The 24,563-nt window shown below is 37.5% G+C and overlaps 1 protein-coding gene across 3 annotated transcripts; it reads right to left on the reverse strand.

The window, feature by feature from the left end:
- Positions 1–2,990: 2,990 nt before the first annotated feature.
- LOC110940008 (long chain base biosynthesis protein 1) lies at positions 2,991–22,982 on the reverse strand. Of its 3 annotated transcripts, XM_022181568.2 has the most exons (15): positions 22,667–22,982; positions 21,973–22,019; positions 21,214–21,470; positions 21,032–21,126; positions 20,873–20,964; positions 19,737–19,830; positions 19,591–19,663; positions 18,995–19,127; positions 18,711–18,885; positions 18,362–18,502; positions 9,031–9,126; positions 8,714–8,855; positions 6,628–6,755; positions 6,334–6,518; positions 2,991–3,160 (listed from the first exon to the last, which is right to left on the reverse strand). In XM_022181568.2, exons 3-14 carry the CDS (start codon positions 21,335–21,337, stop codon positions 6,348–6,350), a joined length of 1,464 nt encoding a protein of 487 aa, XP_022037260.1. In that variant the 5' UTR covers positions 21,338–21,470; positions 21,973–22,019; positions 22,667–22,982; the 3' UTR covers positions 2,991–3,160; positions 6,334–6,347. The 3 variants fall into 3 exon arrangements, with proteins under 3 accessions (XP_022037260.1, XP_022037259.1, XP_022037261.1); XM_022181567.2 differs by lacking the exon at positions 2,991–3,160 and having other exon boundaries at positions 6,157–6,518; XM_022181569.2 differs by lacking the exons at positions 2,991–3,160; positions 21,973–22,019 and having other exon boundaries at positions 6,157–6,518; positions 22,667–22,874.
- Between the last annotated feature and the right edge of the window lie 1,581 nt (positions 22,983–24,563).

Below are 24,563 nucleotides of genomic sequence, written 5' to 3' on the forward strand. Positions count from 1 at the left end.
TTGAGGCCAGGTATAAAGTGACACAAGCTGACATCAAGGCCATCAGGGAATATCTCTTAAAGACTACTGGATCTGCCCCTCCAACTGTACTTCAAGAAGAAGTGGAAGATGATGACAAAAAGGGGGAGAATGATCAGCTGAGAAAGTTGCAGCTTTTATCACAAACAAAACCATCAAAGGTGCAACAACAAAAGTCAGAGTATGTTCCTTCAACCAAAACCTCTGCTAAGGCATCAGATGCTAGAAGTGAAAAAGGGATTGATGAGACCCTGAACAAGATAGCAGAAGAGATTGCGTTAGAAAAGCAGAGAAGGCATATACAATTGAAGCCAAAGGTTCTAGGTTAATTGAATAAGAACAGGCCGAGTAGAGGAAAAAGGAAGACATTGGCACTTAAAAAAGAAGAAAGTCAACAAGAAATGTTAGACAGCCAATCACCACCCCTCTCAAAACCACTACTGTGCCTACAAGAAGTGTATCCTCTGCTACAACCAAAACAAAACCCTCACCACAAAAGCCACCTCAAAAGAAACCATCACCACCATATCAACCAATAGATGTTGGTATAACAAATGTATCAGCAGATGTTCCACAAACCACTGCTGGTACAACAAATGTATCAGCAGATGTTTCACAAACCACTGCCATGATAACCTTTCCCACACCACCAACACAACCACTGCCAACACCACCAAGAATTCCAACACGCCCACTTTCACCTAAAGTCAAATTCACACACAAAAGAAAAACTTTTGTTGTGCAAGAAGATGATGAGGAGATTCAACCACCATTCTCCTTATCATCTGCCCCCATTCAAGCCACACCACTCTTATCATTTCCATTTAGATCCACTTCACTTCCACCGATTCAACCACAACCATCAATCATCCCTCTGGCTGCTCAGTATCCTCTAGAGATTCGTGTGATCTAAGGAGAAATTGAATCTTTCTATTCAACAGAGGATACATCACAACTATCCTTACCATCTCTCTATGTTATCGCAAGCCCAGAAACTTAGATGAATATCTGAAGTTGAAAGCAAGACATGCTGACTATATTGGAAAAGAGAAGTGCAAAAGGATGGATGACAAGACTGCTTAGGGAATCTTGTCACTAGAACTTAGCAAGGTAAGCAAGATAGAAAATTATGCTAAGGATCCGAGCAAGTCCATGTCTGAGAAGCCAATAAATGTTGAGCTTGATAAGGAACTGAAACAGGATTACCTTGATCTCATCATGCAACAAAAACCATACAAAGCAAACAGAGCACAGTTCAAAGATTGGTCAGCAGATGCTCTCAGAGAAGAAATAGAAAGAATTCGAAAGATGCTCAATGATCCTTCACATAAGCCAACTCCACCAGACTGGAAGAAATACAAACAAGTGGATCAAAACAAGGCATTGAAGCTGAAGAGAATGAGAGAATAACTAGTTGCTGCAGAGTATGGAAATGCAAGGTCTGTTGCAAGATGGCCAGAGTCCAGAATTGTTGAAACATACAAGAAACTGGATGCAGGTGACCTCTAATATCTGTTAAACCTTGAACTAGAAAGGGATTTTGAAGATATGGTTTCCTTGAAATTTGAATTACAATTCGAAGGCCAAATCAGGGAAATGCTGATGAGAAATAAAGATAAAAAATAAAGAATTTTGGCATCGTCTGTTCTAGGAGGAGATTGTTGGATCTAGTGGACCCATAAAAGAACAGATGATTGGAAAGCCAAAATAGTCTACAACCTCTTATCACAAATAACCGTGCTTTGAAGATCTGCTCCTCCCAATGAAAAATACTTAACATCTGCTTCTCCTAATGTATGCTAAAGCCAAAGGTCTGCTAAAGAAAACCGTTGCTGATGAAGACAAAGTCTGTTGAAGCAAAGGTCTGATCACCCTCTGTTGATGAAGACAAAGTCTGATGAAGCTAAGGTCTGCTGGAAATCAAAAGATGATGAAGTCCAACAGATGATTGATCAACTGAGTTTACTTTATTATCAATATAACAGTGCTTAGGCTCTTGCAGATGTTAGGAGTTTGTTAGGCTGTTAGATGTCGCTGTCTAGGTGACGTAAGCTTAGATGCTTCAGATGTTTCGTTTGTACTATAAATAGAACAATGTTTGTACTGTTCTATTCATCACTTTCCTCTTGACATTTTTGTACGAACAAACAAGGAGTGATCAAGTTGAGGGGGAATTGTAACTCTTCATGCATACGTAAACTTGTAATTGCAAATTTATAAAAGCATGTTGATGAAAGCAATATCTTCAATGTGGTGATTGAAAAGTTAATTATCCCGCTGCATATTTTCATCTCTCTTTTATCTTCATTCATTATTTCCATCTTAACTATCACAACAATCAAACTTGGATCCTAACAACACCCATTAGTCTAATATTTATAAAACTCACATTTTGTTGTTGTATATTCATTTTGTGAACTAATATTTGTAGAAGTATTTATTTTCCATCAATTGTGTTAAAATGGTTTTTTTATATGTAATGTCACAATTAATCTTTTATTTTTTTATTTTCGAGTTCAAGTTGGCACTAGATACACAAATCTTTTTTCTTTTTTAATTTTTGAGTTTAAGTTAGCAATAAATACACAATCTTGAGAAGATTCTTTTTTGTAAAAAAAAAAAAAAAAAAAAAAAAAAAAACCTTGTGTCATAGAAATTCTCAAATTTCTCTCAACTGGTGGTCCTCAAAGTACTTGCCACATCAGCACTAACCAATTGAGTGGCAGGAGTTCTGTTAAATAGTTTGATGTGACCGTAAACGTGGCCACAAAGCACCATTAAGTTTAATCTTCCCTTAGACTGTGTGGGCGTGGTTTCGTGGCGCTTAGGCCTTTTGTCACACCCTCAAATCCACATGTGGAGTACTACCGCGAGGCGTGCGACTGACCAGGATCCAGCCAGCAATTATACTGAGCATTCGATGTATAATAGTAATATTGTTCACCAACCACAAGAGTTAGTACACATCATAATTAAAGTTCAAAAGTTTTAAGTTTAAATAGTAGTTTTAAGTAACTAGCGGAAGCATGGGTAACACAGTTCAAACAAAGTTCATAGTTTTAAGTTTATTATAGAACCCAACACACGGGTTAAGACGACCACTACACATCCCCAAGCTGCAAGCTCCTGAGTCACTAGGTACCTGCAAAGCATGCAGTAGGGTATCAACATAATGTTGGCGAGTTCACGAGTTTATCCAGTTTTTAATTCCAAAAACTTGTTTCACCAGTTAATTTACTCATTTATACCATGCCAAGGGGAGCTACCCCTTAAGTAAGCTACTAAACTGGTTTTTACAATACCGAATACTATGCGACCGTACGTTTCCGTAGAGTGCCCCGTTTGTCAATGTTCTATCATCATTGACGGTTTACCAGAGTCTATTAGTTCACTCCCGATCCCATACACGGGCTCGGTGTGAGGCTGGTGAGACCTAAATAGCGCTATCAACTAATAACTCGTTCGCCAGGCCCCGGCAACTAATCGGTATTAAGTAGTAGGGACTTGAGTGATAGAGTTTCGTTTAGTTTTGTTTGTTGCATCCAGTATAAATAGTAATTAACTAAGGGTCCCGTATAAGGGGAGAAAAGTAGGTTTGTATCCCTCACAGGGGATAGCGTTGTTACACGTATCCCACACAAGGAGATAGAAATACCGTATCCCGCACAAGGAGATAGTAAGAAATCCCAAACCAAGAAAAGTGTTTCGTTCCGTTTCCCAACCACCGGGAACGCATGCTTTAAGTAAAAAGTAGTGAACTCACCTTGGGTTGTTCGGCAGATAGTTTACTTGGTCAAGTATGTTGGTCACCACGTTCTAATATGGTTACCAGTATGGGTCAGGCTCGGGTACGAATAAGTCACGTATATTCTACACATAACTAAAACATAGCATACAGGACATACGATTATCCTTTAAGTTATTGGCCATGTTCTAACAGTTATCCATAACAGGACATAGCAACAGTAACACATATTAAACAGTAACATGCATGATTAGTCCACACACTTTGGCCCAATAACGGAAACAAGCAGCCCAGTCGAGACCAGGTGGTCTCGACTCGAGAACATGCGGTCTTGAGTCGCAACCAGGAGATCTCGAGTTGTGAATGGCTGGTCTCGAGTGGTATATAAATGAGTCGCAACCATGGAGGTCTCGAGTCCAGTCTTGAGTCGAGATCATGAGATTTCGAGTCGAGATCTTGCTGGTCTCGAGTCATTAATGTCTGCTGCTTGGTCTCGAGTTGCAACTTTGATGGTCTCGAGTCGCAACCGAAGGTCTCGACTCGTTTGTCTGGTGATTCTAGAACACCTGTCAAGACTTGTACTAACCAATAGAATTTCGATTTCATGAAATTGTGTACTAACCAACCAGAATGCACAAACATGTTTTCTTGTCTAATTCCCAAATCAAACGGATCAAAACATAGCAAATTTAAAACATTCATATCATATTCAAATAGTTCATCACTAGGGTTTTTCATCATCTTATCAAAACAACTCTAACATACATCACTGTTTCATTTAAATCAGTATGATCATGCCAAAAATCATTTTATCCTAGAACCATTTGGACACCATTCTTGTAAACAATTTCCGCCTATAACTCATAGTACAACATCATCATCTACATTGTTTCATTAAAATACAATATCACATTCTCATTAACACTTCCAAAACATGAATCATTATTGCATATAATCTTTTATTATGCAATTTACTCACCAAGTTAGCATCTTTATCATACAAAATCATGCAAGGAGACATTTAAACTAAGCATGTGTATCATTCATCAAACAAGCATCACAATATCAAATAGTGTGAAACACTAACCGGATGGTGTTCGAGTGTGAGAGTGTTGTGAATTCAGCCGAAAGGGGACCTCCTAGCTTAGAATATGAGCAAGAACAAGAGCTTGATTTGTTACTATTGATCCGAGACAAGAGGGGAGAGTGATATTGCTAGGGTTTTGTTGAGAGGGTGAAGGAGAGTGTGTGAGAATGAGTGTGAGGGAATGATGATGGCAAGGTTGGCTATCAACATGAGTTATATACTAGCCCCAAGTCGGTGCACCCTAATGGGTTCTTGAATGGGCTAAAGGGGTTGCGGCCCAACTGATGTGGGTTACTCGAGACCGAGTGGTCTCGAGTCCGACCTTGTGGTCTCAGCTCACTATTATACCTATATATATATAATATTCACATACTTAATACAAGGATCACATAACACGTCAAGATAATTCACAAAATTCCATTTAATATTATATGTACACACACTGCTAATACAAGAAGGTTGCTCGGGAAAGCCCGAAGTGTCACACCTTTCCACGCCGGACACACCACCCCTTGAACGGCGTGGAAGGCAGCGTTGTTGGGGGGGGGGGGGGCACTTTTTCCATGGTCTTGGTGTCAACGTTGTATTGAGCAATTGGTGTTGGTCATAGCCATTGAACCCCAACGGCACATTTAAAAAAAATCAATTAAAAAAATATTAACTCACCTATATATATATAAAAAAAAAAACCTCAACCTTTTCTACCATTCTTCACCTCATTCTCCTCTACCCAACTCTAAACTTAATAAAATCTCTCTACTTTATAAATAATAATGCATCCACACAGCCGCAACTTCGATCCGAACAACCCCTATGATGTGGGCAAAGTACCGAACACTACTTTGTCTCAACCGAAGCAACCCCGAAATCACGATCTGGACATATTAGCGTACGGACATCTTCTTGCGAACCTACCTTTTATGTTTCGAAATGTACAAGAAAATAAAAGAAATAAAGACAAAGCATCGTACTTAGTTTCAGTTAATTTTTATTTAAGTTCCAGTTTTTTTAGGTTTCTTTTTTTTAAATAATATATTTTTTTAATATTGTTAATTATTATATTAGTATTAATGCTACTTTAAAAAAAATAATAGATTTTACATATTTTCTAAATATTAAATATTAATAAAAAAGTGTCACGTATCGAATAACGCCACTCTTCCATGCCCCATCCCACTCCCTTTTTCGTACCACGCCACTTTTCTGATGTGTGCTGTCGTGGCAACCACATGTCGAATAACACCACCATTTCATGCCCCTCCACACCGTGTGTTCTTAATTGACTACTCAAATGTAAGAGAGATCATATGAAATTGACATAAATTAACTGTAAGTCTGTAATTTTAAAGTTTACAAAACAAAGGCATATGAACAAAAACCAACTAGCATGTCAAGAAATCAAATAAAACATGGCTAAAAATATGAAGAAACAATTCTTTAAATTTTTCTTTCACACAATTTGTTCATGTATGAGGTGTTATACCGTAGCGAGTAGATTTAATCCGTGAATAATGAAGCGGCAACGCTCTTCAATGATTCACATACTTTCTGAAGATCAGATTCTGTGTGAGCAGCTGAGACGTATATCCTAATCCCGACAGGAAGATTGCATTTATCAACAAACGACCTTTTTGAAGTTGTTACAAAAACCGAGTGTTCCTTCAATACCTGCAATTGCAGCACATTCACAATGGGCGTATGAGCTGTACCATACAACAAAACAATGCATAACTGCATACGACTGTTAAGACTTTTAAATCAAAGGCTTAACACTTACCCGATCAGCAAGATCTTCAAGTACTTGAAGATCACTCTTCAATGACCCAGTGGAGTTTTTAAGTCGGAGGAATACAAGCGGTGACATTATATCATTTGCAAGTTCCAGGCCTTTTATTCCCAACAATCCTGCATTTATAAAAGCATAATAAATGGCTTCATATTATTAAGGTTTCATGAAACATCCATGAAAATAATGTGGACAGTATTAGTCAAAGAATGTAATAAAACACCATCATAGAAAGACAAACTAAAGGGTCTTAAGGCCACCTACCCATCTCAAGACGCGTTAGCAGGTATTGACGGGTTCAAATGGTTATTATTATTATTATTATTAATAACAATAACAATAACAATAACCTATGTAGCACGGGGACTCCATTTATGTGGCCAACTTGTCGGGGACGGAAACACCATGGGTACTCGTTGGGGACGTTTCCTAAACGTTTCCAATGTCGGGGACGTATCTGGTAGAAGTATCCAGCCCGTTTCCATTTATTTTTAGGGTTTTTACCCTTTCAAATTCCACAACCGGCCATTAAATAAATAGACCTATCATATTCGGCTTCTCTAATCTCTAATCTCTCAAGTCTCATCATCTCTAGTTCTCTATCGATTGCCGATCTCTCACTAGATGAACCGGAATTTGAAAATGATTTGATTATTGATATTAATTACCTTTGGAAGATGTAGTATTTTTGGAATTTGTTTAATGTATTTTTATTTTTTTATTGTCGTACCCGTATCTTGGAATTTTGAGTTTTGCCATTCCTCGTTCCCGTATCGTCCCCGTAACCCGATCCCGTACCCGTTCCAGTGCTACTTAGACAATAACAATAGAAATAGAAGTAAAAATAAAAATAATAATAATAATAATAATAATAATAATAATAATAATAATAATAATAATAACAATAACAATAACAATAACAATAACAATAATAATAATAATAACAATAACAATAACAATAATAATAATAATAATAATAATAACAATAACAATAACAATAATAATAATAATAATAATAATAACAATAACAATAACAATAATAATAATAACAATAATAATAATAAGGGGTATTGGATTTTAATAATCCCAAGTTTCATTAATTGGCCGGTAATAATTCCAACTTCAAAAATTGCCTACAACAGTCCCAACTTGTAAGATTTTGGCCACCAATGATCCTTGTCTAACTGGGTTATAACCCAGTTAGTTTTTTTGAAGTTTTGAGCGACGGAGAAGGTCACTAGAGGTTGGAGATGACAAGTGGTGGTCTCCTTTGGTGGTTTCAGGGGTAAAGAAGGTCGTCGGAATAAGTTGCAGGTCACCGGAGTTGCGTAGATGGTGGAAATTTTAAACTTTTGAGAAGCGGAGAAGATTACAGGAGGTCGGAGATGATTGGTGGTGGTCTCGTTTGGTGGTTTCAGAGGTAAAACGGGTCGCCGGAATAAGTTGCAGATCACCAGCCCAACAAGGTTATAACCCAGTTAGACAAGGATCATTGGTGGCCAAAATCTTACAAGTTGGGACTGTTGTAGGCAATTTTTGAAGTTGGGATTATTATCGTCCAATTAGTGAAACTTGGGATTATTAAAATCCAATACCCCTAATAATAATAACAATAATATTAATAATATTATTAATAATAATAATAATAATAACAATAAGGCAAATTGGATTTTAATAATCCCATCTTCAAATGTCGCCACTGAAGTCCCACCTTTTAAACTTTTTTTCATCACTGGACCTCTGTTAAGTTTTTTTTTCTGAGTTTCAAACTAAACACCCAAATTGAAGCACCGTTTCGAGGTAATTTTTACATCAATCGGCCCGTATCCTCATTCTGATCAAAAGCCCTAAAACATCGGTTTGAAATTCAGAAAAAACTTAACGAAGTTAAGTTTTGTAAACGGATGTCCAGAGAGGAAAAAAAATTAAGGTGGGACTGCAGTGGCGATATTTGAAGGTGGGATTATTATTGGCCAACCACCTAAAGGTAGGATTTTTAAAATTCAATTTCCCTAATAATAATAATAATAATAATAAATAATAATAAAGAGTCATCTTTTAGGCCAAAATCTATCACCTGTACTTAATAATTTGGAATTATCTCGTAACTTCGTTATGAGTTGAGGGTTTTCCTCTATAACATCGATAGCAGCAACTGCAGCACTTGCCAAATATGGGGGAAGAGATGCAGAAAACACATAGCCTGAGCTGCTGAGGCGCTACAGAAACATAACACGTTAACATAAGACACAAAACAATGCTAAAATATGTTTGTAATTATCTTGTAACTTGTGGGTCCTTTCTTGAACTAAACCATCACGTATCAATATTGAAATAACAATTTTTCCTATTGGTGTTAAATGTCAGACATGTTATAGATGCAGGAGTGCTTACTTGGTGATCAACAACTCTGTGACTCCCGGTGCAAAACCCACCTTCTGAGGCCAATGCATGTCCCATAGCAGCAGTTATTATATCTATCTTATCAACCTACAACAGTAAGACCAACATCACCCTTCTACTCACTAAAAATCAAATATACATGTAAGAGGTATACATAGTTATTAAAGGCGCAAAGCCCACTCTAGGCGCATAGGCTCTAGGGCCTAGGCGATAGTCGCAAAAAAAGCGTGAGCCCGAGAAAAAGAATAGCGCACTTAAATAAAAAAATAAAAAAGTTCATTAAGGGAATAAAGTACACAAAACCAAAACAATAATGTTCATACTAGCACTTAAAAAGTCTCAGATAACAAAATACTTAAAACCAAAATGTTCATAGCACTGAATAATTTTGATAATTCGAACTGAATATTTTGATAATTCGAACTGAAAAATGTGATAATAAACTGATATCATTTGTTTAAACTTAAAGCCCTATAAATACTGCAGAAAAAGTGGAAATTACCAATTAAAAAAATAAAAAGCATAAATCATTAATTACGCATGGGAAGAATTAAGCTGCGCTATTATTACCTGGGAACTATAAGCGCAGTAAATGCGAATCGCCCAGAAAAAGCGCCTAGGCGCCAAAAGCGCTCGCTTTTGATAACTTTGGAGGTATATGTATATGTGTGCAGATACACACACATGCATATATATATATATATATATAGGACAAAGATATGTTAGAAACCACCCTTTATTGCGAGAACCGCGAGAACCAGTGTGAACACAAACAGTAATACCTAAAAAATCTAAAAAACACCCAAAAAAAATTTTTTTTATTTTTTTACTGTTTTTTGTGTAAAATTCGCTATATTTAGTTTACAATAAAAAAATTCAAAAAAAAAAAATTCCGAGTCACAGTTATTCATGCACATGTGCATTTGTATCATTTCTTTGACAAATTCCGTAATTCATTACAATTATTAGACAATTGCACTTTCATTTGCACTACCACGTGTAATACACTACTTTTTACGTTAACAATATTAGAAATGCACATGTGCATCTATATGTATCAACATGAAATAAGGTGTTTTGGTACACTAATTTCTCTTTCATCAATCATTTCATCCATAATACACAAACATGCACATGTGCATTTTTGTCATTTCTTTGACAAATTCCGTAATTCATTACAACTATTAGACAATTGCACTTTCATTTACACTATCATGTGTAATACAATACTTTTTACATTACCAATATTAGAAATGCACATGTGCATCTATATGTATCAACATATAAGGTGTTTTGGTACACTAATTTCTCTTTCATCAATCATTTCATCCATAATACACAAACATGCACATGTGCATTTTTGTCATTTCTTTGACAAATTCCGTAATTCATTACAACTATTAGACAATTGCACTTTCATTTACACTATCATGTGTAATACAATACTTTTTACATTACCAATATTAGAAATGCACATGTGCATCTATATGTATCAACATGAAATAAGGTGTTTTGATACACTACTTTGAATACACTTTCCCTTTCATCTATCATACCATCCATAATACACTACCATTACCTCCTACCATCCATAATACAATACCATTACCTCTTACCATCCATAATACAATACCATTACCAATATTTTCACTTTATTACATGTATGTAAAGACCATTTATACCATCCAATCAACATATTAAATCATAAATTGACAACTATAACCAAACCATCAACCACTAGATATAACTAATCAAAAAACATGTATATGGGCCTACTTCTCCATTCAAAATCACAAACTTTTTGTACCAAAACATGTTATATCATGGTTATACCTAATGATGCACATGTGCATTTTTAATATTGGTAATGTAAAAAGTAGTGTATTACGAATGGTATTAAAACCATATAAAGAAGCAACAAGTTTAGGCTTACCTTGGTTGTAACTTGTGCTTGGGGTGTTTTTCAAAAAAAAACTAGAACTTTCCTTTTTAACCCTAAAGTTTTAATCTTTAACAATTTAAGTTTAAAGTTTAATCTTTGTTTCCTTTTTACCCCTAAAGTTTTAATCTTTGACAATTTAAGTTTAAAGTTTTAAACTTTAGGCTTACCTTGGTTGTAACTTGTGCTTGGGGTGTTTTTCAAAAAAAAAAAAACTAGAACTTTCCTTTTTAACCCTAAAGTTTTAATCTTTAACAAATTAAGTTTAAAGTTTAATTTTTGTTTCCTTTTTACCCCTAAAGTTTTAATCTTTGACAATTTAAGTTTAAGGTTTTAAACTTTATAAATAAGCAAGTTGAATATGCATACATGTGTTGTAACATGTGCTTAGTGAGTTTTTCAAAAAAAAAAAATAGAACTTTCCTTTTTAACCCTAAAGTATTAATCTTTAACAATTTAAGTTTAAAGTTTAATCTTTGTTTCCTTTTTAACCTTAAAGTTTTAATCTTTGACAATTTAAGTTTAAAGTTTTAATCTTTGGTAATTTAACTCTTTTGATTAATTTGGTTTTTTACTTCTAATTCAAAAGTTTCTATCTTATACAGTTTAACCCGTTTGATTAATTTGATTTTTCACTTCTAATTCAAAAGTTTCCATCTTTTGCAATTTAACCACTTTGATTTTTTTACTTATGTGTGGTAATCTTGGCTTTGGTGGGTTTTTTCAAACAAAAAATGGTTATGCATATTGTTGTTTAAACCTTGGCTTTTGGGGGTTTTTTAAAAAAAATTAATTTTTTTACTTTTCACCCGGAAAGTATTTCATGAATTACTTTTAACCCAAAACTATTTTTTTTTACTTTTAACACAAAACTTTTTATCTTTTGCAATCTATACTCACAACTTTTTTTTTACTTTCAGCTTTGGTCCTTTATAGTTTTTGTTTTTCGCAAATTTTTCGCTTTATGCTTCGTTCTAAATTTTGTGACTTAACACACCGGAACGTGCATCTTTGGTTTAACGTTTTTACGTTTCGTTCATGTAAATGGTAATGGTATGAAAACCGAACTTGTATTGATTGAATGTGTAATTACAAATGAAGAGGATCCCTCTATTTATAGGGGAAGGAGGGATCAACAAGTAAATAACTATTTACATAAGGGTATACCTAGAATTGCATGTAGGGACCTCTAGTTAACAACTAGGCCCTTTAACTATTTACAACTAACACTCCTCCTCAAGTTGGAGCATAGATGTTAATCATGCCCAACTTGTTACATATGAAATCTATTTGTGCCTTTCGGAGTGGTTTTGTGAAGATATCTGCTAGTTGGAATTCCGTCTTAACATGGATTGGCTGAATTGATGGAGGATCCTTTTGAGTTCCGACTATCCGATCTCTGATTAGGTGACAATCAACCTCAATGTGTTTAGTTCTCTCATGGAATACTTGATTTTTGGCTATATGTATAGCTGATTGATTATCACAGTATAATCGCATCAAGTCTTCAGAGATAACCCCAAGTTCTTTGAGAAGACGACGAACCCATATCATCTCTGATGTAACATCTGCCATAGCTCTGTACTCTGATTCGGCACTTGATCTAGATACGGTGTGTTGTTTCTTACTCTTCCAGGAAACAAGATTTCCTCCAACGAAAACACAGTACCCAGTGGTGGATCGACGGGAAATAGGACAGCCTGCCCAATCTGCGTCTGAGAATCCAGATATACGTCCATCTCCATCTTCTGTGAAAGCACCTACACGACAATGACCCTGATCGGAATATAAGATCCCTAGGCCTGGTGTGCTCTTGAGATATCTTAAGACACGGAGAGCAGCATCCCAGTGTCCTGTGTATGGAGTGGCCATGAATTGACTTAGGACACTAACGACAAAGGAGATATCTGGTCGGGTGACAGTTAAGTAGTTAAATTTTCCGACCAATCGTCTGTATCGCTCAGGATCTTTCATTGGACTTCCGTCCTCTGGAATAAGCTTCCTCGTAGGAAGCATAGGACTATCAACCGGTTTGCAACCCAATAAGCCACACTCAGTTAACATATCAAGGACATACTTCCGCTGAGAAAGGAGTATTCCTTGTGGGGAACGAGATACTTCTATGCCAAGTAAGTACCGAAGTCGACCTAAGTCGCTAATCTAAAACTGAGACTGAAGGAACTGTTTGAGCTTGGTAATCCCATCTTCATCATCCCCTGTAATTATGATATCGTCCACATAAACAACTAGAATGATCCTTTGGTCCTGATGATGTCTAAAGAATACAGAGTGATCATATGCACTACGAACCATCTCAAACTCTCCCAAAACACTAGAGAAACGACCAAACCATGCCCTTGGAGACTGTTTAAGGCCATATAGGGAACGACGTAGTCTGCATACCTTTGAGGCCTCCTCCTCAACAATGAACCCAGGTGGCTGCTCCATATAAACCTCCTCCTCAAGAATACCATTGAGAAAGGCGTTCTTGACATCTAGCTGGTGGAGCGGCCAATGATGAATGGCAGCAAGAGCAATACAAATACGCACAGAGGGCATCTTGGCAACCGGGGAGAAAGTCTCGTCATAATCAATACCATAAGCTTGAGAATAACCTTTAGCTACCAGACGAGCTTTCAGACGATGTAGCGAACCATCAGGGTTAAGTTTTACTGTGAAAACCCAACGACAACCAACAACACGCTTACCAGGAGGAAGTGGTTCAAGATCCCAAGTCTGATTGGCCCGTAAGGCCCCAATCTCGTCTTCCATGGCTTGACGCCATCCTGGGTGAGCCAGAGCTGTCATCACATTCTTGGGAATCGGGTAGGAATCCAGGGAAGTGGTAAAGGCATGAGACTCAGTAGAGAGATGAGCGTAGGCAACGTAATCCTGAATGGGATAACGAGTGGAGCGTCTGGGTTCCTTGCGGAAGGCAATAGGTATATCAGGATATGGGGCACCTGGAGGGTCATAAGCAGAAGTATCCGAAGGGATATCCAAGGTAGTATGGGTAGGAACTGGTAAGGGTGTATCTGGTTCAGTCATGGCAGGTTGAACGGATGTACCAGAGGTATGGGTAGGTTGGGGATCAACGGTTGCTGACGTGTGATCCTTTCCTCGCCGAGCATATGTAAAGAGTAATGGCGGGGGATCGTTTGGTAGGTTCTCAGCAGTAGGACCCTGGGTTGTGGTGTCTGAGACCTGAGGGACAGATGGAACAGGAGTTACAGGAAAGGTGGGGATGATGTGAGACTCAGGTATATCAGGATCGGGAAACAGATCAGAAACTGGAATGGAAGATTCTGGAAAGAAAAGACGCAATGGATCAAAAGTGACGTCAGCACTGGTAAAGTATCGGCGAAGGGAAGGACTATAACATCGATAACCTTTCTGGACACGCGAGTAACCAACAAAGACACAACGAATGGCTCGAGGGTCGATTTTAGGGACTCCGGGACGATGATCATGGGCATAAGCTACACATCCAAAAATTTGTGGCTCAAGAGGAAACGGAGTTCCTCTAGGAAATAGAACCGAGAACGGGGTTTGACCACGAAGAACGGATGATGGCATACGATTAGTCAGATAAGCCGCAGTAAGAACGGCATCACCCCAAAAGTGACGAGGAACATGAGAATGAATCATGAGTGTGCGAGTAACATCCAACAGATGGCGGTTCTTGCGTTCAGCAACACCATTCTGTTGGGATGTATATGCGCAAGAAGTCTCGTGAATAATACCTTGTGATTTGAGATATGTAGAGAAATCGGTGGACAAATATTCTTTAGCATTATCGGTGCGTAAGGTTTGAATGGATGTTTTGAACTGGGTCTTGACATATGCATGGAATTCACGAAAGATCGAGTTGATTTCACTACGGGATTTCAATAGGTAAACCCATGTGGCACGAGAATAATCATCAATGAAAATAACAAAGTATTGAAAGCCCAATGTAGTCTTAACTGGACATGGACCCCATACATCTGAATGGACAAGTTCAAATATGGAAATGGTTCGGCTTGACACTTTTGGGGGATAAGGACGTCGAGTATGTTTACCGAGCTGACATGACTCACAATGGAAGTTATCGGGAATAGAGATGCCAGGTCTCATTTGTCGTAGGACGGCTGCTGAGGGATGGCCTAACCGACAATGAGTTTCAAAGATACTAGACTCACAGATGTTTGCTTTGGGATGCGACAATGAAGACATTCGATAGAGACCTTCTGATTCGAGGCCGGTACCAATTACTCGGTTAGTACCTAGTTCATTAAAGGTACAATGAGTAGGATAAAAGGTAACGGAACAATTATTTCGTTTAGTAATCTGACTGACAGATAAAAGACTGGCCGGGAAGTTAGGAACAAGAAGAACAGAAGACAGGTTTAGGCTATCTGGGTTCTGAATGGATCCAATGCCGCGTACGGGGCACGAGGAACCATCTGCAAGTTGAACTGGTGAGCAAAAGGTATTATGAAGGCTAGTGAGAATTTCTTGATTCGCAGTCATGTGATGAGTAGCTCCAGAATCAATAATCCAGGATAAGTCAAAGCCAGAAAACGTACCTGATTGTACTGAGTTGGTTTGAGGACTCGATGACCAAAAAGCAAGGAACCGTTGAAGCAAATCATACTCCTCCTTGGTGCATGAAATGGTGTGATTTCGTTCGTCACCCATTTGAAAAGATGTTCAAGCGGAAAACTGAGATGAAATCCGAACACGCGAACCGAGGCAGAAAACGAAAGTTGCTCAGATCGGAAAACCGATTTCACGGAAATGATCAAAACTAAATTCCGACGAAGCTGAAAAATACAGTATCGGATGAACAGTAACGGATGAACAGTACTGCGATGAACAGTAACTCCGGGACAGGTTTGGGACTGGTGGTTTTGAGGAGGTGAGATCTGAAACTTGGCTGATCAGATCTGGAACAGGTTTGGGACTGGTGAACAGTAACCTCGAAAAATCTGAACTGGAATACGAACACGCTAAACGAGACAGAAACGAAAAAGTTCTCGGATCGAAAAATTAACCTGACAGGATGGACGGGGAGGTAATTCCGATCAGACTGGCAAAAAACGGCGGCCGGAGAGATGGCGACGCGCCGTCACGCGCGGCGCGTGGATGAGGGCGGCGGAAGGGGCGGCGGCGCGTGGGGGCGCGTGGAGCGGCGGACGGCGGCGATTTTTTGGGGGTTTTGTAGATCGGGCAATTGCGAACACGATGGTGGTGGTGGTGTATGTTAACTCGCCGGAAAAAGGAACGGATCTGAAAAAGTAGGTGACGGGTTGTGGTGGTTTTGGGTGTTTGAACAGATCTGGAACGGGTTTTTAGGAGTAGGAAGGTAATACCCAACTGGTGGTGACCGGAAATTTGGCCGGAAATGGTCACCCGAAAGACACTCGTGAGCTAAGAAACCTTTAGCTCTGATACCATGTAAATGGTAATGGTATGAAAACCGAACTTGTATTGATTGAATGTGTAATTACAAATGAAGAGGATCCCTCTATTTATAGGGGAAGGAGGGATCAACAAGTAAATAACTATTTACATAAGGGTATACCTAGAATTGCATGTAGGGACCTCTAGTTAACAACTAGGCCCTTTAATTATTTACAACTAACAGTTCAAAATTTTACGAGTTAACACGACGCAACGTGCGTGTGTGGGTGAATGTTTTTACATCGTCTATTTTTTCCCGTTTGACAGGTTCAACATAACGTGCGCGTCTTAAATCGACTTAGTTATAACTAAAGGATCCTCGCCGCATTGCGGCGGGTCGTAAATCTAGTTGTAAATTAAAGTGCAATTGTCTACTCCTGATAACGTATTACCGAATTTGTCGAAGTAATGATACATATGCACATGTGCATAGATAACTGTTACTCGAAAAAAAAAACGTTTTTTTTTTCTGGGGGGAACAAAATATAGCGATATTTTTAGGAAAAATATTAAAAATAAAAAATTTTTGAGTGCTTTTTTGATTTTTTTTAGATTTTATTTTGTGTTCACATTGGTTCTCGCGTTCTCGCAATAAGGGTGGTTCTCACATGAACCTTACCCTATATATATATATGTATATACATATATAAGGTTCATTGGGGAACACTTAAAAAGTGGGGAACAGCGGGGAACCGGCTCAAACGAACTCCGATTGGACTCATTCCAGCGGTGTTGGAACCGTCTCGTCGAACCCTAACTAAGATCTCTTAACCCTAAACTCTAAATCCTAACTCCTAAACTCTAAACCCTAAAGCTAAAAAATAAGGCTAAAATCTAAGCTAAATCGTAAAATCTAAACTATAAACCCTAAAAACTAAACCCTAAAGGCTAAACCTAAAGCTAAATCCTATAGCTAAACCCTAAAGCTAAACCCTAAACCCTAAAGCTAAACTCTAAACCCTAAAGCTAAACCTTAAAGCTAAACCCTAAGGCTAAACCCTAAGGGGCTGTTTGGTAGCCTCTGAATGGTCATTGAAAGGCTACCTCTTAATGGAACCATTAAGAATTTTACTAATGAGAAGGTAGAAGAATGTGACATGTGATGATTTACCATTCAGAGGTTACCTCTTAACCATTCAGACTTGAGGTTATCTCTTATTCATTCAGAGGTTTTAAACCATTAAGAGGTAGCATCTGAATGGTCATTAAGAGGCTATCAAACAGCCCCTAAAGCCAAACCTAATATATTTAGGGTTTAAGGGTTATGATTTAGGGTTTAGGGTTAAAAGATCCTAGTTAGGGTTCGACAAGACGGTTCCAACGCCGCTGGAATGAGTCCGATCGGAGTTCGTTTGAGTCGGTTCCCCACTGTTCCCCACTTTTTTAGTGTTCCCCAATGAACCTCACACTATATATGTATATATATATATATGTATATATATATATATGTATATATATATATATATGTATATATATATAAGTAGGGGATGGATATAATGAGAACCACTCCGAGTTGGAAGAACTTTGAGAACTCCTTTAAAAGAAAGTTTATTTTTTTAATTTTTTCGCAAAAAAAAAATTAAAATTATGCAAGTTTTTCAAAAAAAAAACGTATACAAAAATTTACTATAGCGTAACAACAATTTACATGAGTGTAACTCGCAAGAAAGGGTGACGTCATATGTTTTTGTAACTTTTTACGGCAGTGTAAGCAATCCAAAACCCTACATAAATGAACGCTAGGCTTTTATTTTGAAAAAGTTACATGATTTACAAAAAATGGCGAAATTTTTTTTTAAAAAAAAAAAACTTTTTTTCAAGGAGTTCTCAAGTTCTTGCAACTCGGGGTGGTTCTCATCTGATCCTCATCCTATATGTGTATATATATATATATTATATACATAAAGAGAGAGAGAGAGAGAGAGAGAGGGAGTGTACCAGAACATCGTAGTGTTCAGTTAGACCTCTACCAGATTTGCCAAGCACACCGAAAGAGTTGCTTTCATCTAACAAAACACGAAACTTGTACTTCTCCTTCAGTTGGATAATCTCATCAAGTGGAGCAATTTGACCAGAATTCTGAACATTTTGATACCATATATTAAACATCATAATGAGTCAAGCACACTAAGCCTGTACGGGTAGCCTGTTTCTTCTGATTGTAACCTTCTAGAAAATGTGTGTTTATATGTAATGTTCACTTTTAGTTTGATATGAGCCAAGTGCTCAACTTAATCAGAAGTGAGTTCAAGAAAAAAGAATTATAAGCATAATTGACTAGAAATACCTGGTATACCGCTTCAACAACAATGTAGCGTCTCAGTTTCTTAGCTCGCTTGTTGTCTTGAGTTACTTTGACAAGCGTACTTTGTAAAGATTGCATGTCGTTGTGCTTAAAGTATACAATTGTGCTTCTTGACAAGTATAAGCCATTCTGTATCCCCCAGTGCACACCTTCATCTCTAAAATAACAAAGTTGGACTTGTAAAAGTGACCTTATTACACGTACAGCTTCGCAATCAAGTCCATCTTATATATTTGATTTTAAAATAGCAAAACAACAAGACTTACACAACAATGATATCTCCTTTCTTACAAAATGCTGGAATTGCGCTAAACATAGTTGAGAGTCCGTAAGAATAGAGTATGGAATCAGGAGTTCCCAAAAACTCCGCTATTCTCGTTTCACAGTCAAGGTGAACATCTAAATAAAATAATAAAAAGATACAGTTAAAAGAGCTATAGTAGCTTTCTAAAACATTAAAGTACTTGAAACCATAGTTGTTAATAGCGAATAGCGGATGATGGTGACAAGCTACCTATACACTACGTAGCAATAGCGATGAAATAGCGGGCGCTAATTTATGTTTAGCAATGCACTAGAAGAAAATCTTAGAAATAATTTACTTGTATATTTTATCGTTTTTATATGTATATTATAAAAAATCAAAAATCCCGCAATTTTATAGGTAAATGTTATTGCTATCTATATTTAAAAAAAAAACCTATAATCCCGCTATTTTCACGCTATGGAGGTGCCAAAATCAGATTGCGACCTATTGCCACGTCGCCACGCTAAACGCTATAGCGGGCGCTATGCTCACTATTAACAACAGTGCTTGAAAATAAGTTCAATAAGATTATTTGCATCACCAATAGGTTTATACCAATGGTTCCGTAAAATTGACGGGGACCACAAGAACCAACACCATATTTCTCTAGAGAGGAAGTACATGAATCCTGCCATTTTGAATTTATATAATTAAAACTATATGTAAGCAGTTGAAGTAAATTATTAGGGTAGGTTACTCACAAGTAACTTCTCGTGACCCATTAAGCCTAGGTAATTTGCTGAAGCAAAGTTAACCACTTCTTTGCCGTTGATTATTGTATGAGTTCCTGCAGCACTGTAAGTAATGCAGTAGTTAAAGTATATTGTGCAGATGTTTCATGAATGTTACGCTTGGAATATCACATAGTTACATGACCACCTTAAGGTCATTTAATATTTTCATTTTTGTGTGAATGCTTGTGTACTTGCGTTTTTAAGAAAATGAAGAACGGAGGTAAATTGTGTGAACAATCAGCATCAAAGTCAAGCCTATCATGTTCTTATTAATATAGAATAATATAAATTTCCAACACTTTAAAAATTTGTGGTATTATCAACAATCCTAATAAAGTTAATGATCAAAGTATCATAACCATAATAAATTATAAATATGAACATAGATTGACACAAAAAGCAAAAGGGTATCTTTTGTTTTAGTATTGTGGCTCTACAATTAAAAGGTGGTTGTGTAGATAGACATATATGAATAGCAGTACATATATACAGTGTTGGAAAAATCGGGATTAATCGGCGACTAGTTGCTAGTCAGTCGACCACTGATTAATTTTTAGGTAATCGGTGAATTTAATCGCTAGCCGACCCTAGTCGGCCGGAAATCGACGATTCTGACAGATTCCGGCCAAAACCTATAAATCCGGCGATTAATCTTGTATACTTAAAAAAATGGGTCGAGGAGGGGTTAAAACATGTCTACTTAAAAAATTACATATAAAAATGTGCGCATATATATAAAAAACTGAACTTTAACTAATAAAATCCCGATTAATCGCTAGTTGGTACCCCAGCGGTTGACTAGCGCCTAGCAATTCTTACAACCATTCATATATATGTGTGTGTACAATAGGGGTTGTGTATAGTTATATATGTATGCAGGGGCAAAGTATAGAAGGGGCGGGAGGGGGCGTCCGAGCCCCCGACCTTTTCGTTCAGTAGTGTTATATATGTAGTTTTCGTATAGAAATTTTTGGGTATATACGTTTTCGACCCCCCTGTCACTCGGGTCAAGCTTCGCCACTGTATGTATGTACATAAAGGTGGGCGTGTGTACACATTATGTGTATGTATATGTCTATATGTGTGTTTAGAGAGAGAGAGACCTTAACAGTACTGGAACTTCCTTTTTCATCTCTTCGGTTACAGTTGGTATAAGAGACTCGGGCACCCATTCATCACATAGTTCATCAATCTCCTACAAACATCATACAACAAATTAAAAATTCAAAATAAGACATCAAGTTAGAAAAAAAAAGTCAAACCTTCGTCGTTAAAGGGCGTTTAGGTGGCTTGTAACTCTTCTGCGATAGTAAGAATATGATAACTACTAACAGTAGACCTTCTACAAACAGATGGCCTATAAGTCAACATTGAAAAAAAAGTCAACCTCCGTATCATAAGTATATTAGTACCGATTAACAAAGACCTCTGTTAAAGAACATACCTCCAATGGGCACCCCGAAAACAACAGCCCGAGCAAACGGTACATCATATGCAAATGTGATCAATTCAGATGCATTCTTCATCAAACCCGTGAAAGCACTCGGAACATAGTTTGCTAAATCCATCTTGCTATTACTTTACACGACTAATATCGCACGCACACAAGGCGTCTCCTTTTTAGTGCATTACACCTCAAAAATCTCAATCCCTCCCAGTACCAGTCGACAAGTTTATATATTTGCAAAGGATGGCGTCAAGCTATGAGCAAAAGGATACCGCATATACAAGCAATAAGGTTACTATGTAGATTAGACCTGGCAAACGGGTCGGGTCGGGTCATGGGTCAAAACGGGTCAATTATACAAAAGGGTTGCTTTGGTTCGGGTCGAAACGGGTTCGGGTCAGAACGGGTCCGGGTCAGAACGGGTTTCGGGTCGGGTCGGGTCAGTTTTTTTTTTTTTTTGGACACTCGGGTCAGGTCCGGATCAAACAAGTTGAATTATAATAATTTTATTACTTATAGCAAATAAATATCACTCCATATGTCTTGGTTACTTGTATGGTAACATCAATGCATTATTCAGTAGACAAAGATATTGACCCGATCATTTACTTTGCATAATGCATTATGTAGTAGACAAAGATAACTAAATAACTTCAGTGCATATTCATATGCATTATGCAGCCTATTAATTGGATGCAAAGATATTGGGGCAGTAAACAAGTTTAAAAGTTGAAAAAAAAAAAAAAAAACACTAACCTGCTGCAGAACAATGAGTATCTTCAAATCATTCACAAAGATTGAATCTTTTCACAAACAAAATAATAATCAAATAAGTCTTAAAATCTTATCAACCGAGATAAACATAAGCGTTTATAAACCATCTCTATGGCATCTTAAAGCATATTATTCTCAGTATCATCCAAAATCAAAACAAATCTCACAATACAATTCGAAGCAAAACACACATAAACCTAAATCGCCTCATTTCACATCCGCTATTCCAATCAACAACTCTATTCAAATCATACTGTTTTTAAAAACATTCAAAATCAAACAAATCTTACAGTATATAATCAACCGAGATTAACATAAACGTTTTTAAACTATCTACCCTGCTCATCCCAACTTCATACAATAAAATTGCCCATAAAAATTTGGTGTTCCTAGAAAACATCAAACAACAGTAAAAAAGATCAAATCTGACCCAGCATATGCATTTACCAGTATACTGAACTACTTTTCTAAATAAATATACCAAATCTAGCATCATATATTCTTCTTCAGGAGGTTGTACTTGTGTTCAACTTGTAAATTTAAATTAAACAATAACACAAAATCTACATCAAGAGAAGGTTTTGAATCACCCAAAGACTTCTAGACAACAAATTGCAAATCAAACCAAAACATTGCTGAAAACTGGTTACAAAGAGATTATAAACTCAAAGATTACCTGCAACTTTCGCCAGAAGGTGAAATTTCTTCTTAATCGAACTGTTTTGAAGTGATTGGCGATGAAAATCAAAGATCTGATGGGTGTGACGGCGAAAGAACCTAAATCAGCTGGTGTGGGTCTGTGGCGTAGGAGATGGCGAAGGGCGGAGGGCGGAGGGCGGAGGCCTGTGACTCTGTGGCGGAGACCCGTGGTTGATGATACTCAACCCTAATGCTGTGTTCCAGAGATCCACTTAACAGGGGGAGGGGAGGGGAGGGGAGGGAAAATAGGGTTTTTTTTGCCTGATAATAGTCTTTCCAATTTGGAAAGACATGGAGGGGAGGGGAGGGATGGGGAGGGATTTTTAACTCGGGAACACACCCTAAAGACCCGTTGTTCTAAAATGTTCAACCCGTTTGGACCCGTAGTTACCTTTCTTGCTTTTTTAATTAACCCATTTCAACCCTTTTACTTAAATTACTTCACCCAAACCCACCCATTTTATTTTATAAATAACCCAAAATGACCCATCTCAAAGAGTTTGGGTCAGAACTGCCCCCCCTAAAAGGGAGCCATCTTCTTAAAAACCTGCAACTTGTGAAACCGTGTGTTTCGTCGAGAAGAAAGAAAGGGGCCCCACCTGTTTGCTCCGTCGCAAACGTCTGAATTCGGACGATGAGGACGGGACGGGGGGGGCGGCGTGGTGTGACGATAGGGACGTGGCGTCGCGGGGGAGGACGGGGCTGGGGACGCTGCCATACCGTGCAGCCTAAGGGGAGCCTTGAGAACAAGAACTCAAAATTTAATTTAACTAGGGTTAAGACCCGCCCGCGTTGCGGTGCGGGTACATCGTAAACATTGAATGCATGAGTCCAAACATTATATGATGCATTAACCATATGAAAACACACATTTTGACGTATCCAGTTGAACTCAGTGTAACCTGTATACGCATTGTGATTGGATCAAACATAAAGTAAATGGAATTCATATCGAACAATCATAACGTATTATATGTGACCCAACTTATACAAAGAAAATGTAACGCGTATGAAGGAAAATATGCACATGTAATCGAATGGGATTAATTAGAGCTTTCGAAAAAAGAGGAGAAAAAGAAACTATAATTTGATTCCACTAAGTTCGAAACAAACTTTACGAAACGTACATAAATAAACACGAAAACATATTAAATTTGACCTGAATCATTTCCCAAAAATGTTTACGTCGAAACGTAGAACAACTTGAATTTATACGAAAACGTACATAGAAATATGCACGTAAAAATGGTTTCTTTAAACGAAAACGTGTTATATTTGACCTGACTTGTCTAAAAAAAGTTTACGTCGGAATGTAGAAGAAATCATATTTACACACACCCGAACATAAAATATGCACGTAAAAAATAGTTTCTAAGTAAAGGAAGTATAGGGGTAAACCGAAACAAAAAATTAGTAAAAAATTTAATAGGTTAAAAAACGGTCGTAAAACCGTGCCAAGTAGCACCAATGACACAACCAAATCGACTCTCAACATCGTAAAAATAAAATAGATGAAATGGTAAAAATTATACTGAATGAAAAGCAGAGTAAAATCGTCGAACCACACACACCCGTTACAGTGTCTTAATACGAAGAAATTAACCAGAAACGTAAAACGTAGAAAATAATAACTTAGTCGATCTACGACCCGCTCGTTGCGGCCAGCTTTTCAAAAGGGGAAAAATGGACGCGTCGCGACTGGTCTGTTAGATATGAAAAAATAGAGCAAAAACGTTGAACCTCACATGCACGCTACGACATGTTAACTCGCAAAATTTAGAACGACACGTAAAACGAAAAACTTGCGAAAGATAAAAAATATGGGGTACGAAAGTTGCATATAATAAAGTGTTGTGTTAAATTATAAAAGATGC

This window comes from Helianthus annuus, chromosome 2 (genome assembly GCF_002127325.2).
Source record: "Helianthus annuus cultivar XRQ/B chromosome 2, HanXRQr2.0-SUNRISE, whole genome shotgun sequence".
Classification (NCBI taxonomy): domain Eukaryota; kingdom Viridiplantae; phylum Streptophyta; class Magnoliopsida; order Asterales; family Asteraceae; genus Helianthus; species Helianthus annuus.

Coding starts and splice junctions, on each gene's coding strand:
- LOC110940008 (XM_022181568.2), bottom strand. CDS start 21,337: ATGGATTTAGCAAACTATGTTCCGAGTGCTTTCACGGGTTTGATGAAG. Junction 18,886..18,994: donor AAAGGAGATATCATTGTTGT/GTAAGTCTTGTT, acceptor TTGTTATTTTAG/AGATGAAGGTGTGCACTGGG. Junction 18,503..18,710: donor TTGTTGAAGCGGTATACCAG/GTATTTCTAGTC, acceptor CAAAATGTTCAG/AATTCTGGTCAAATTGCTCC.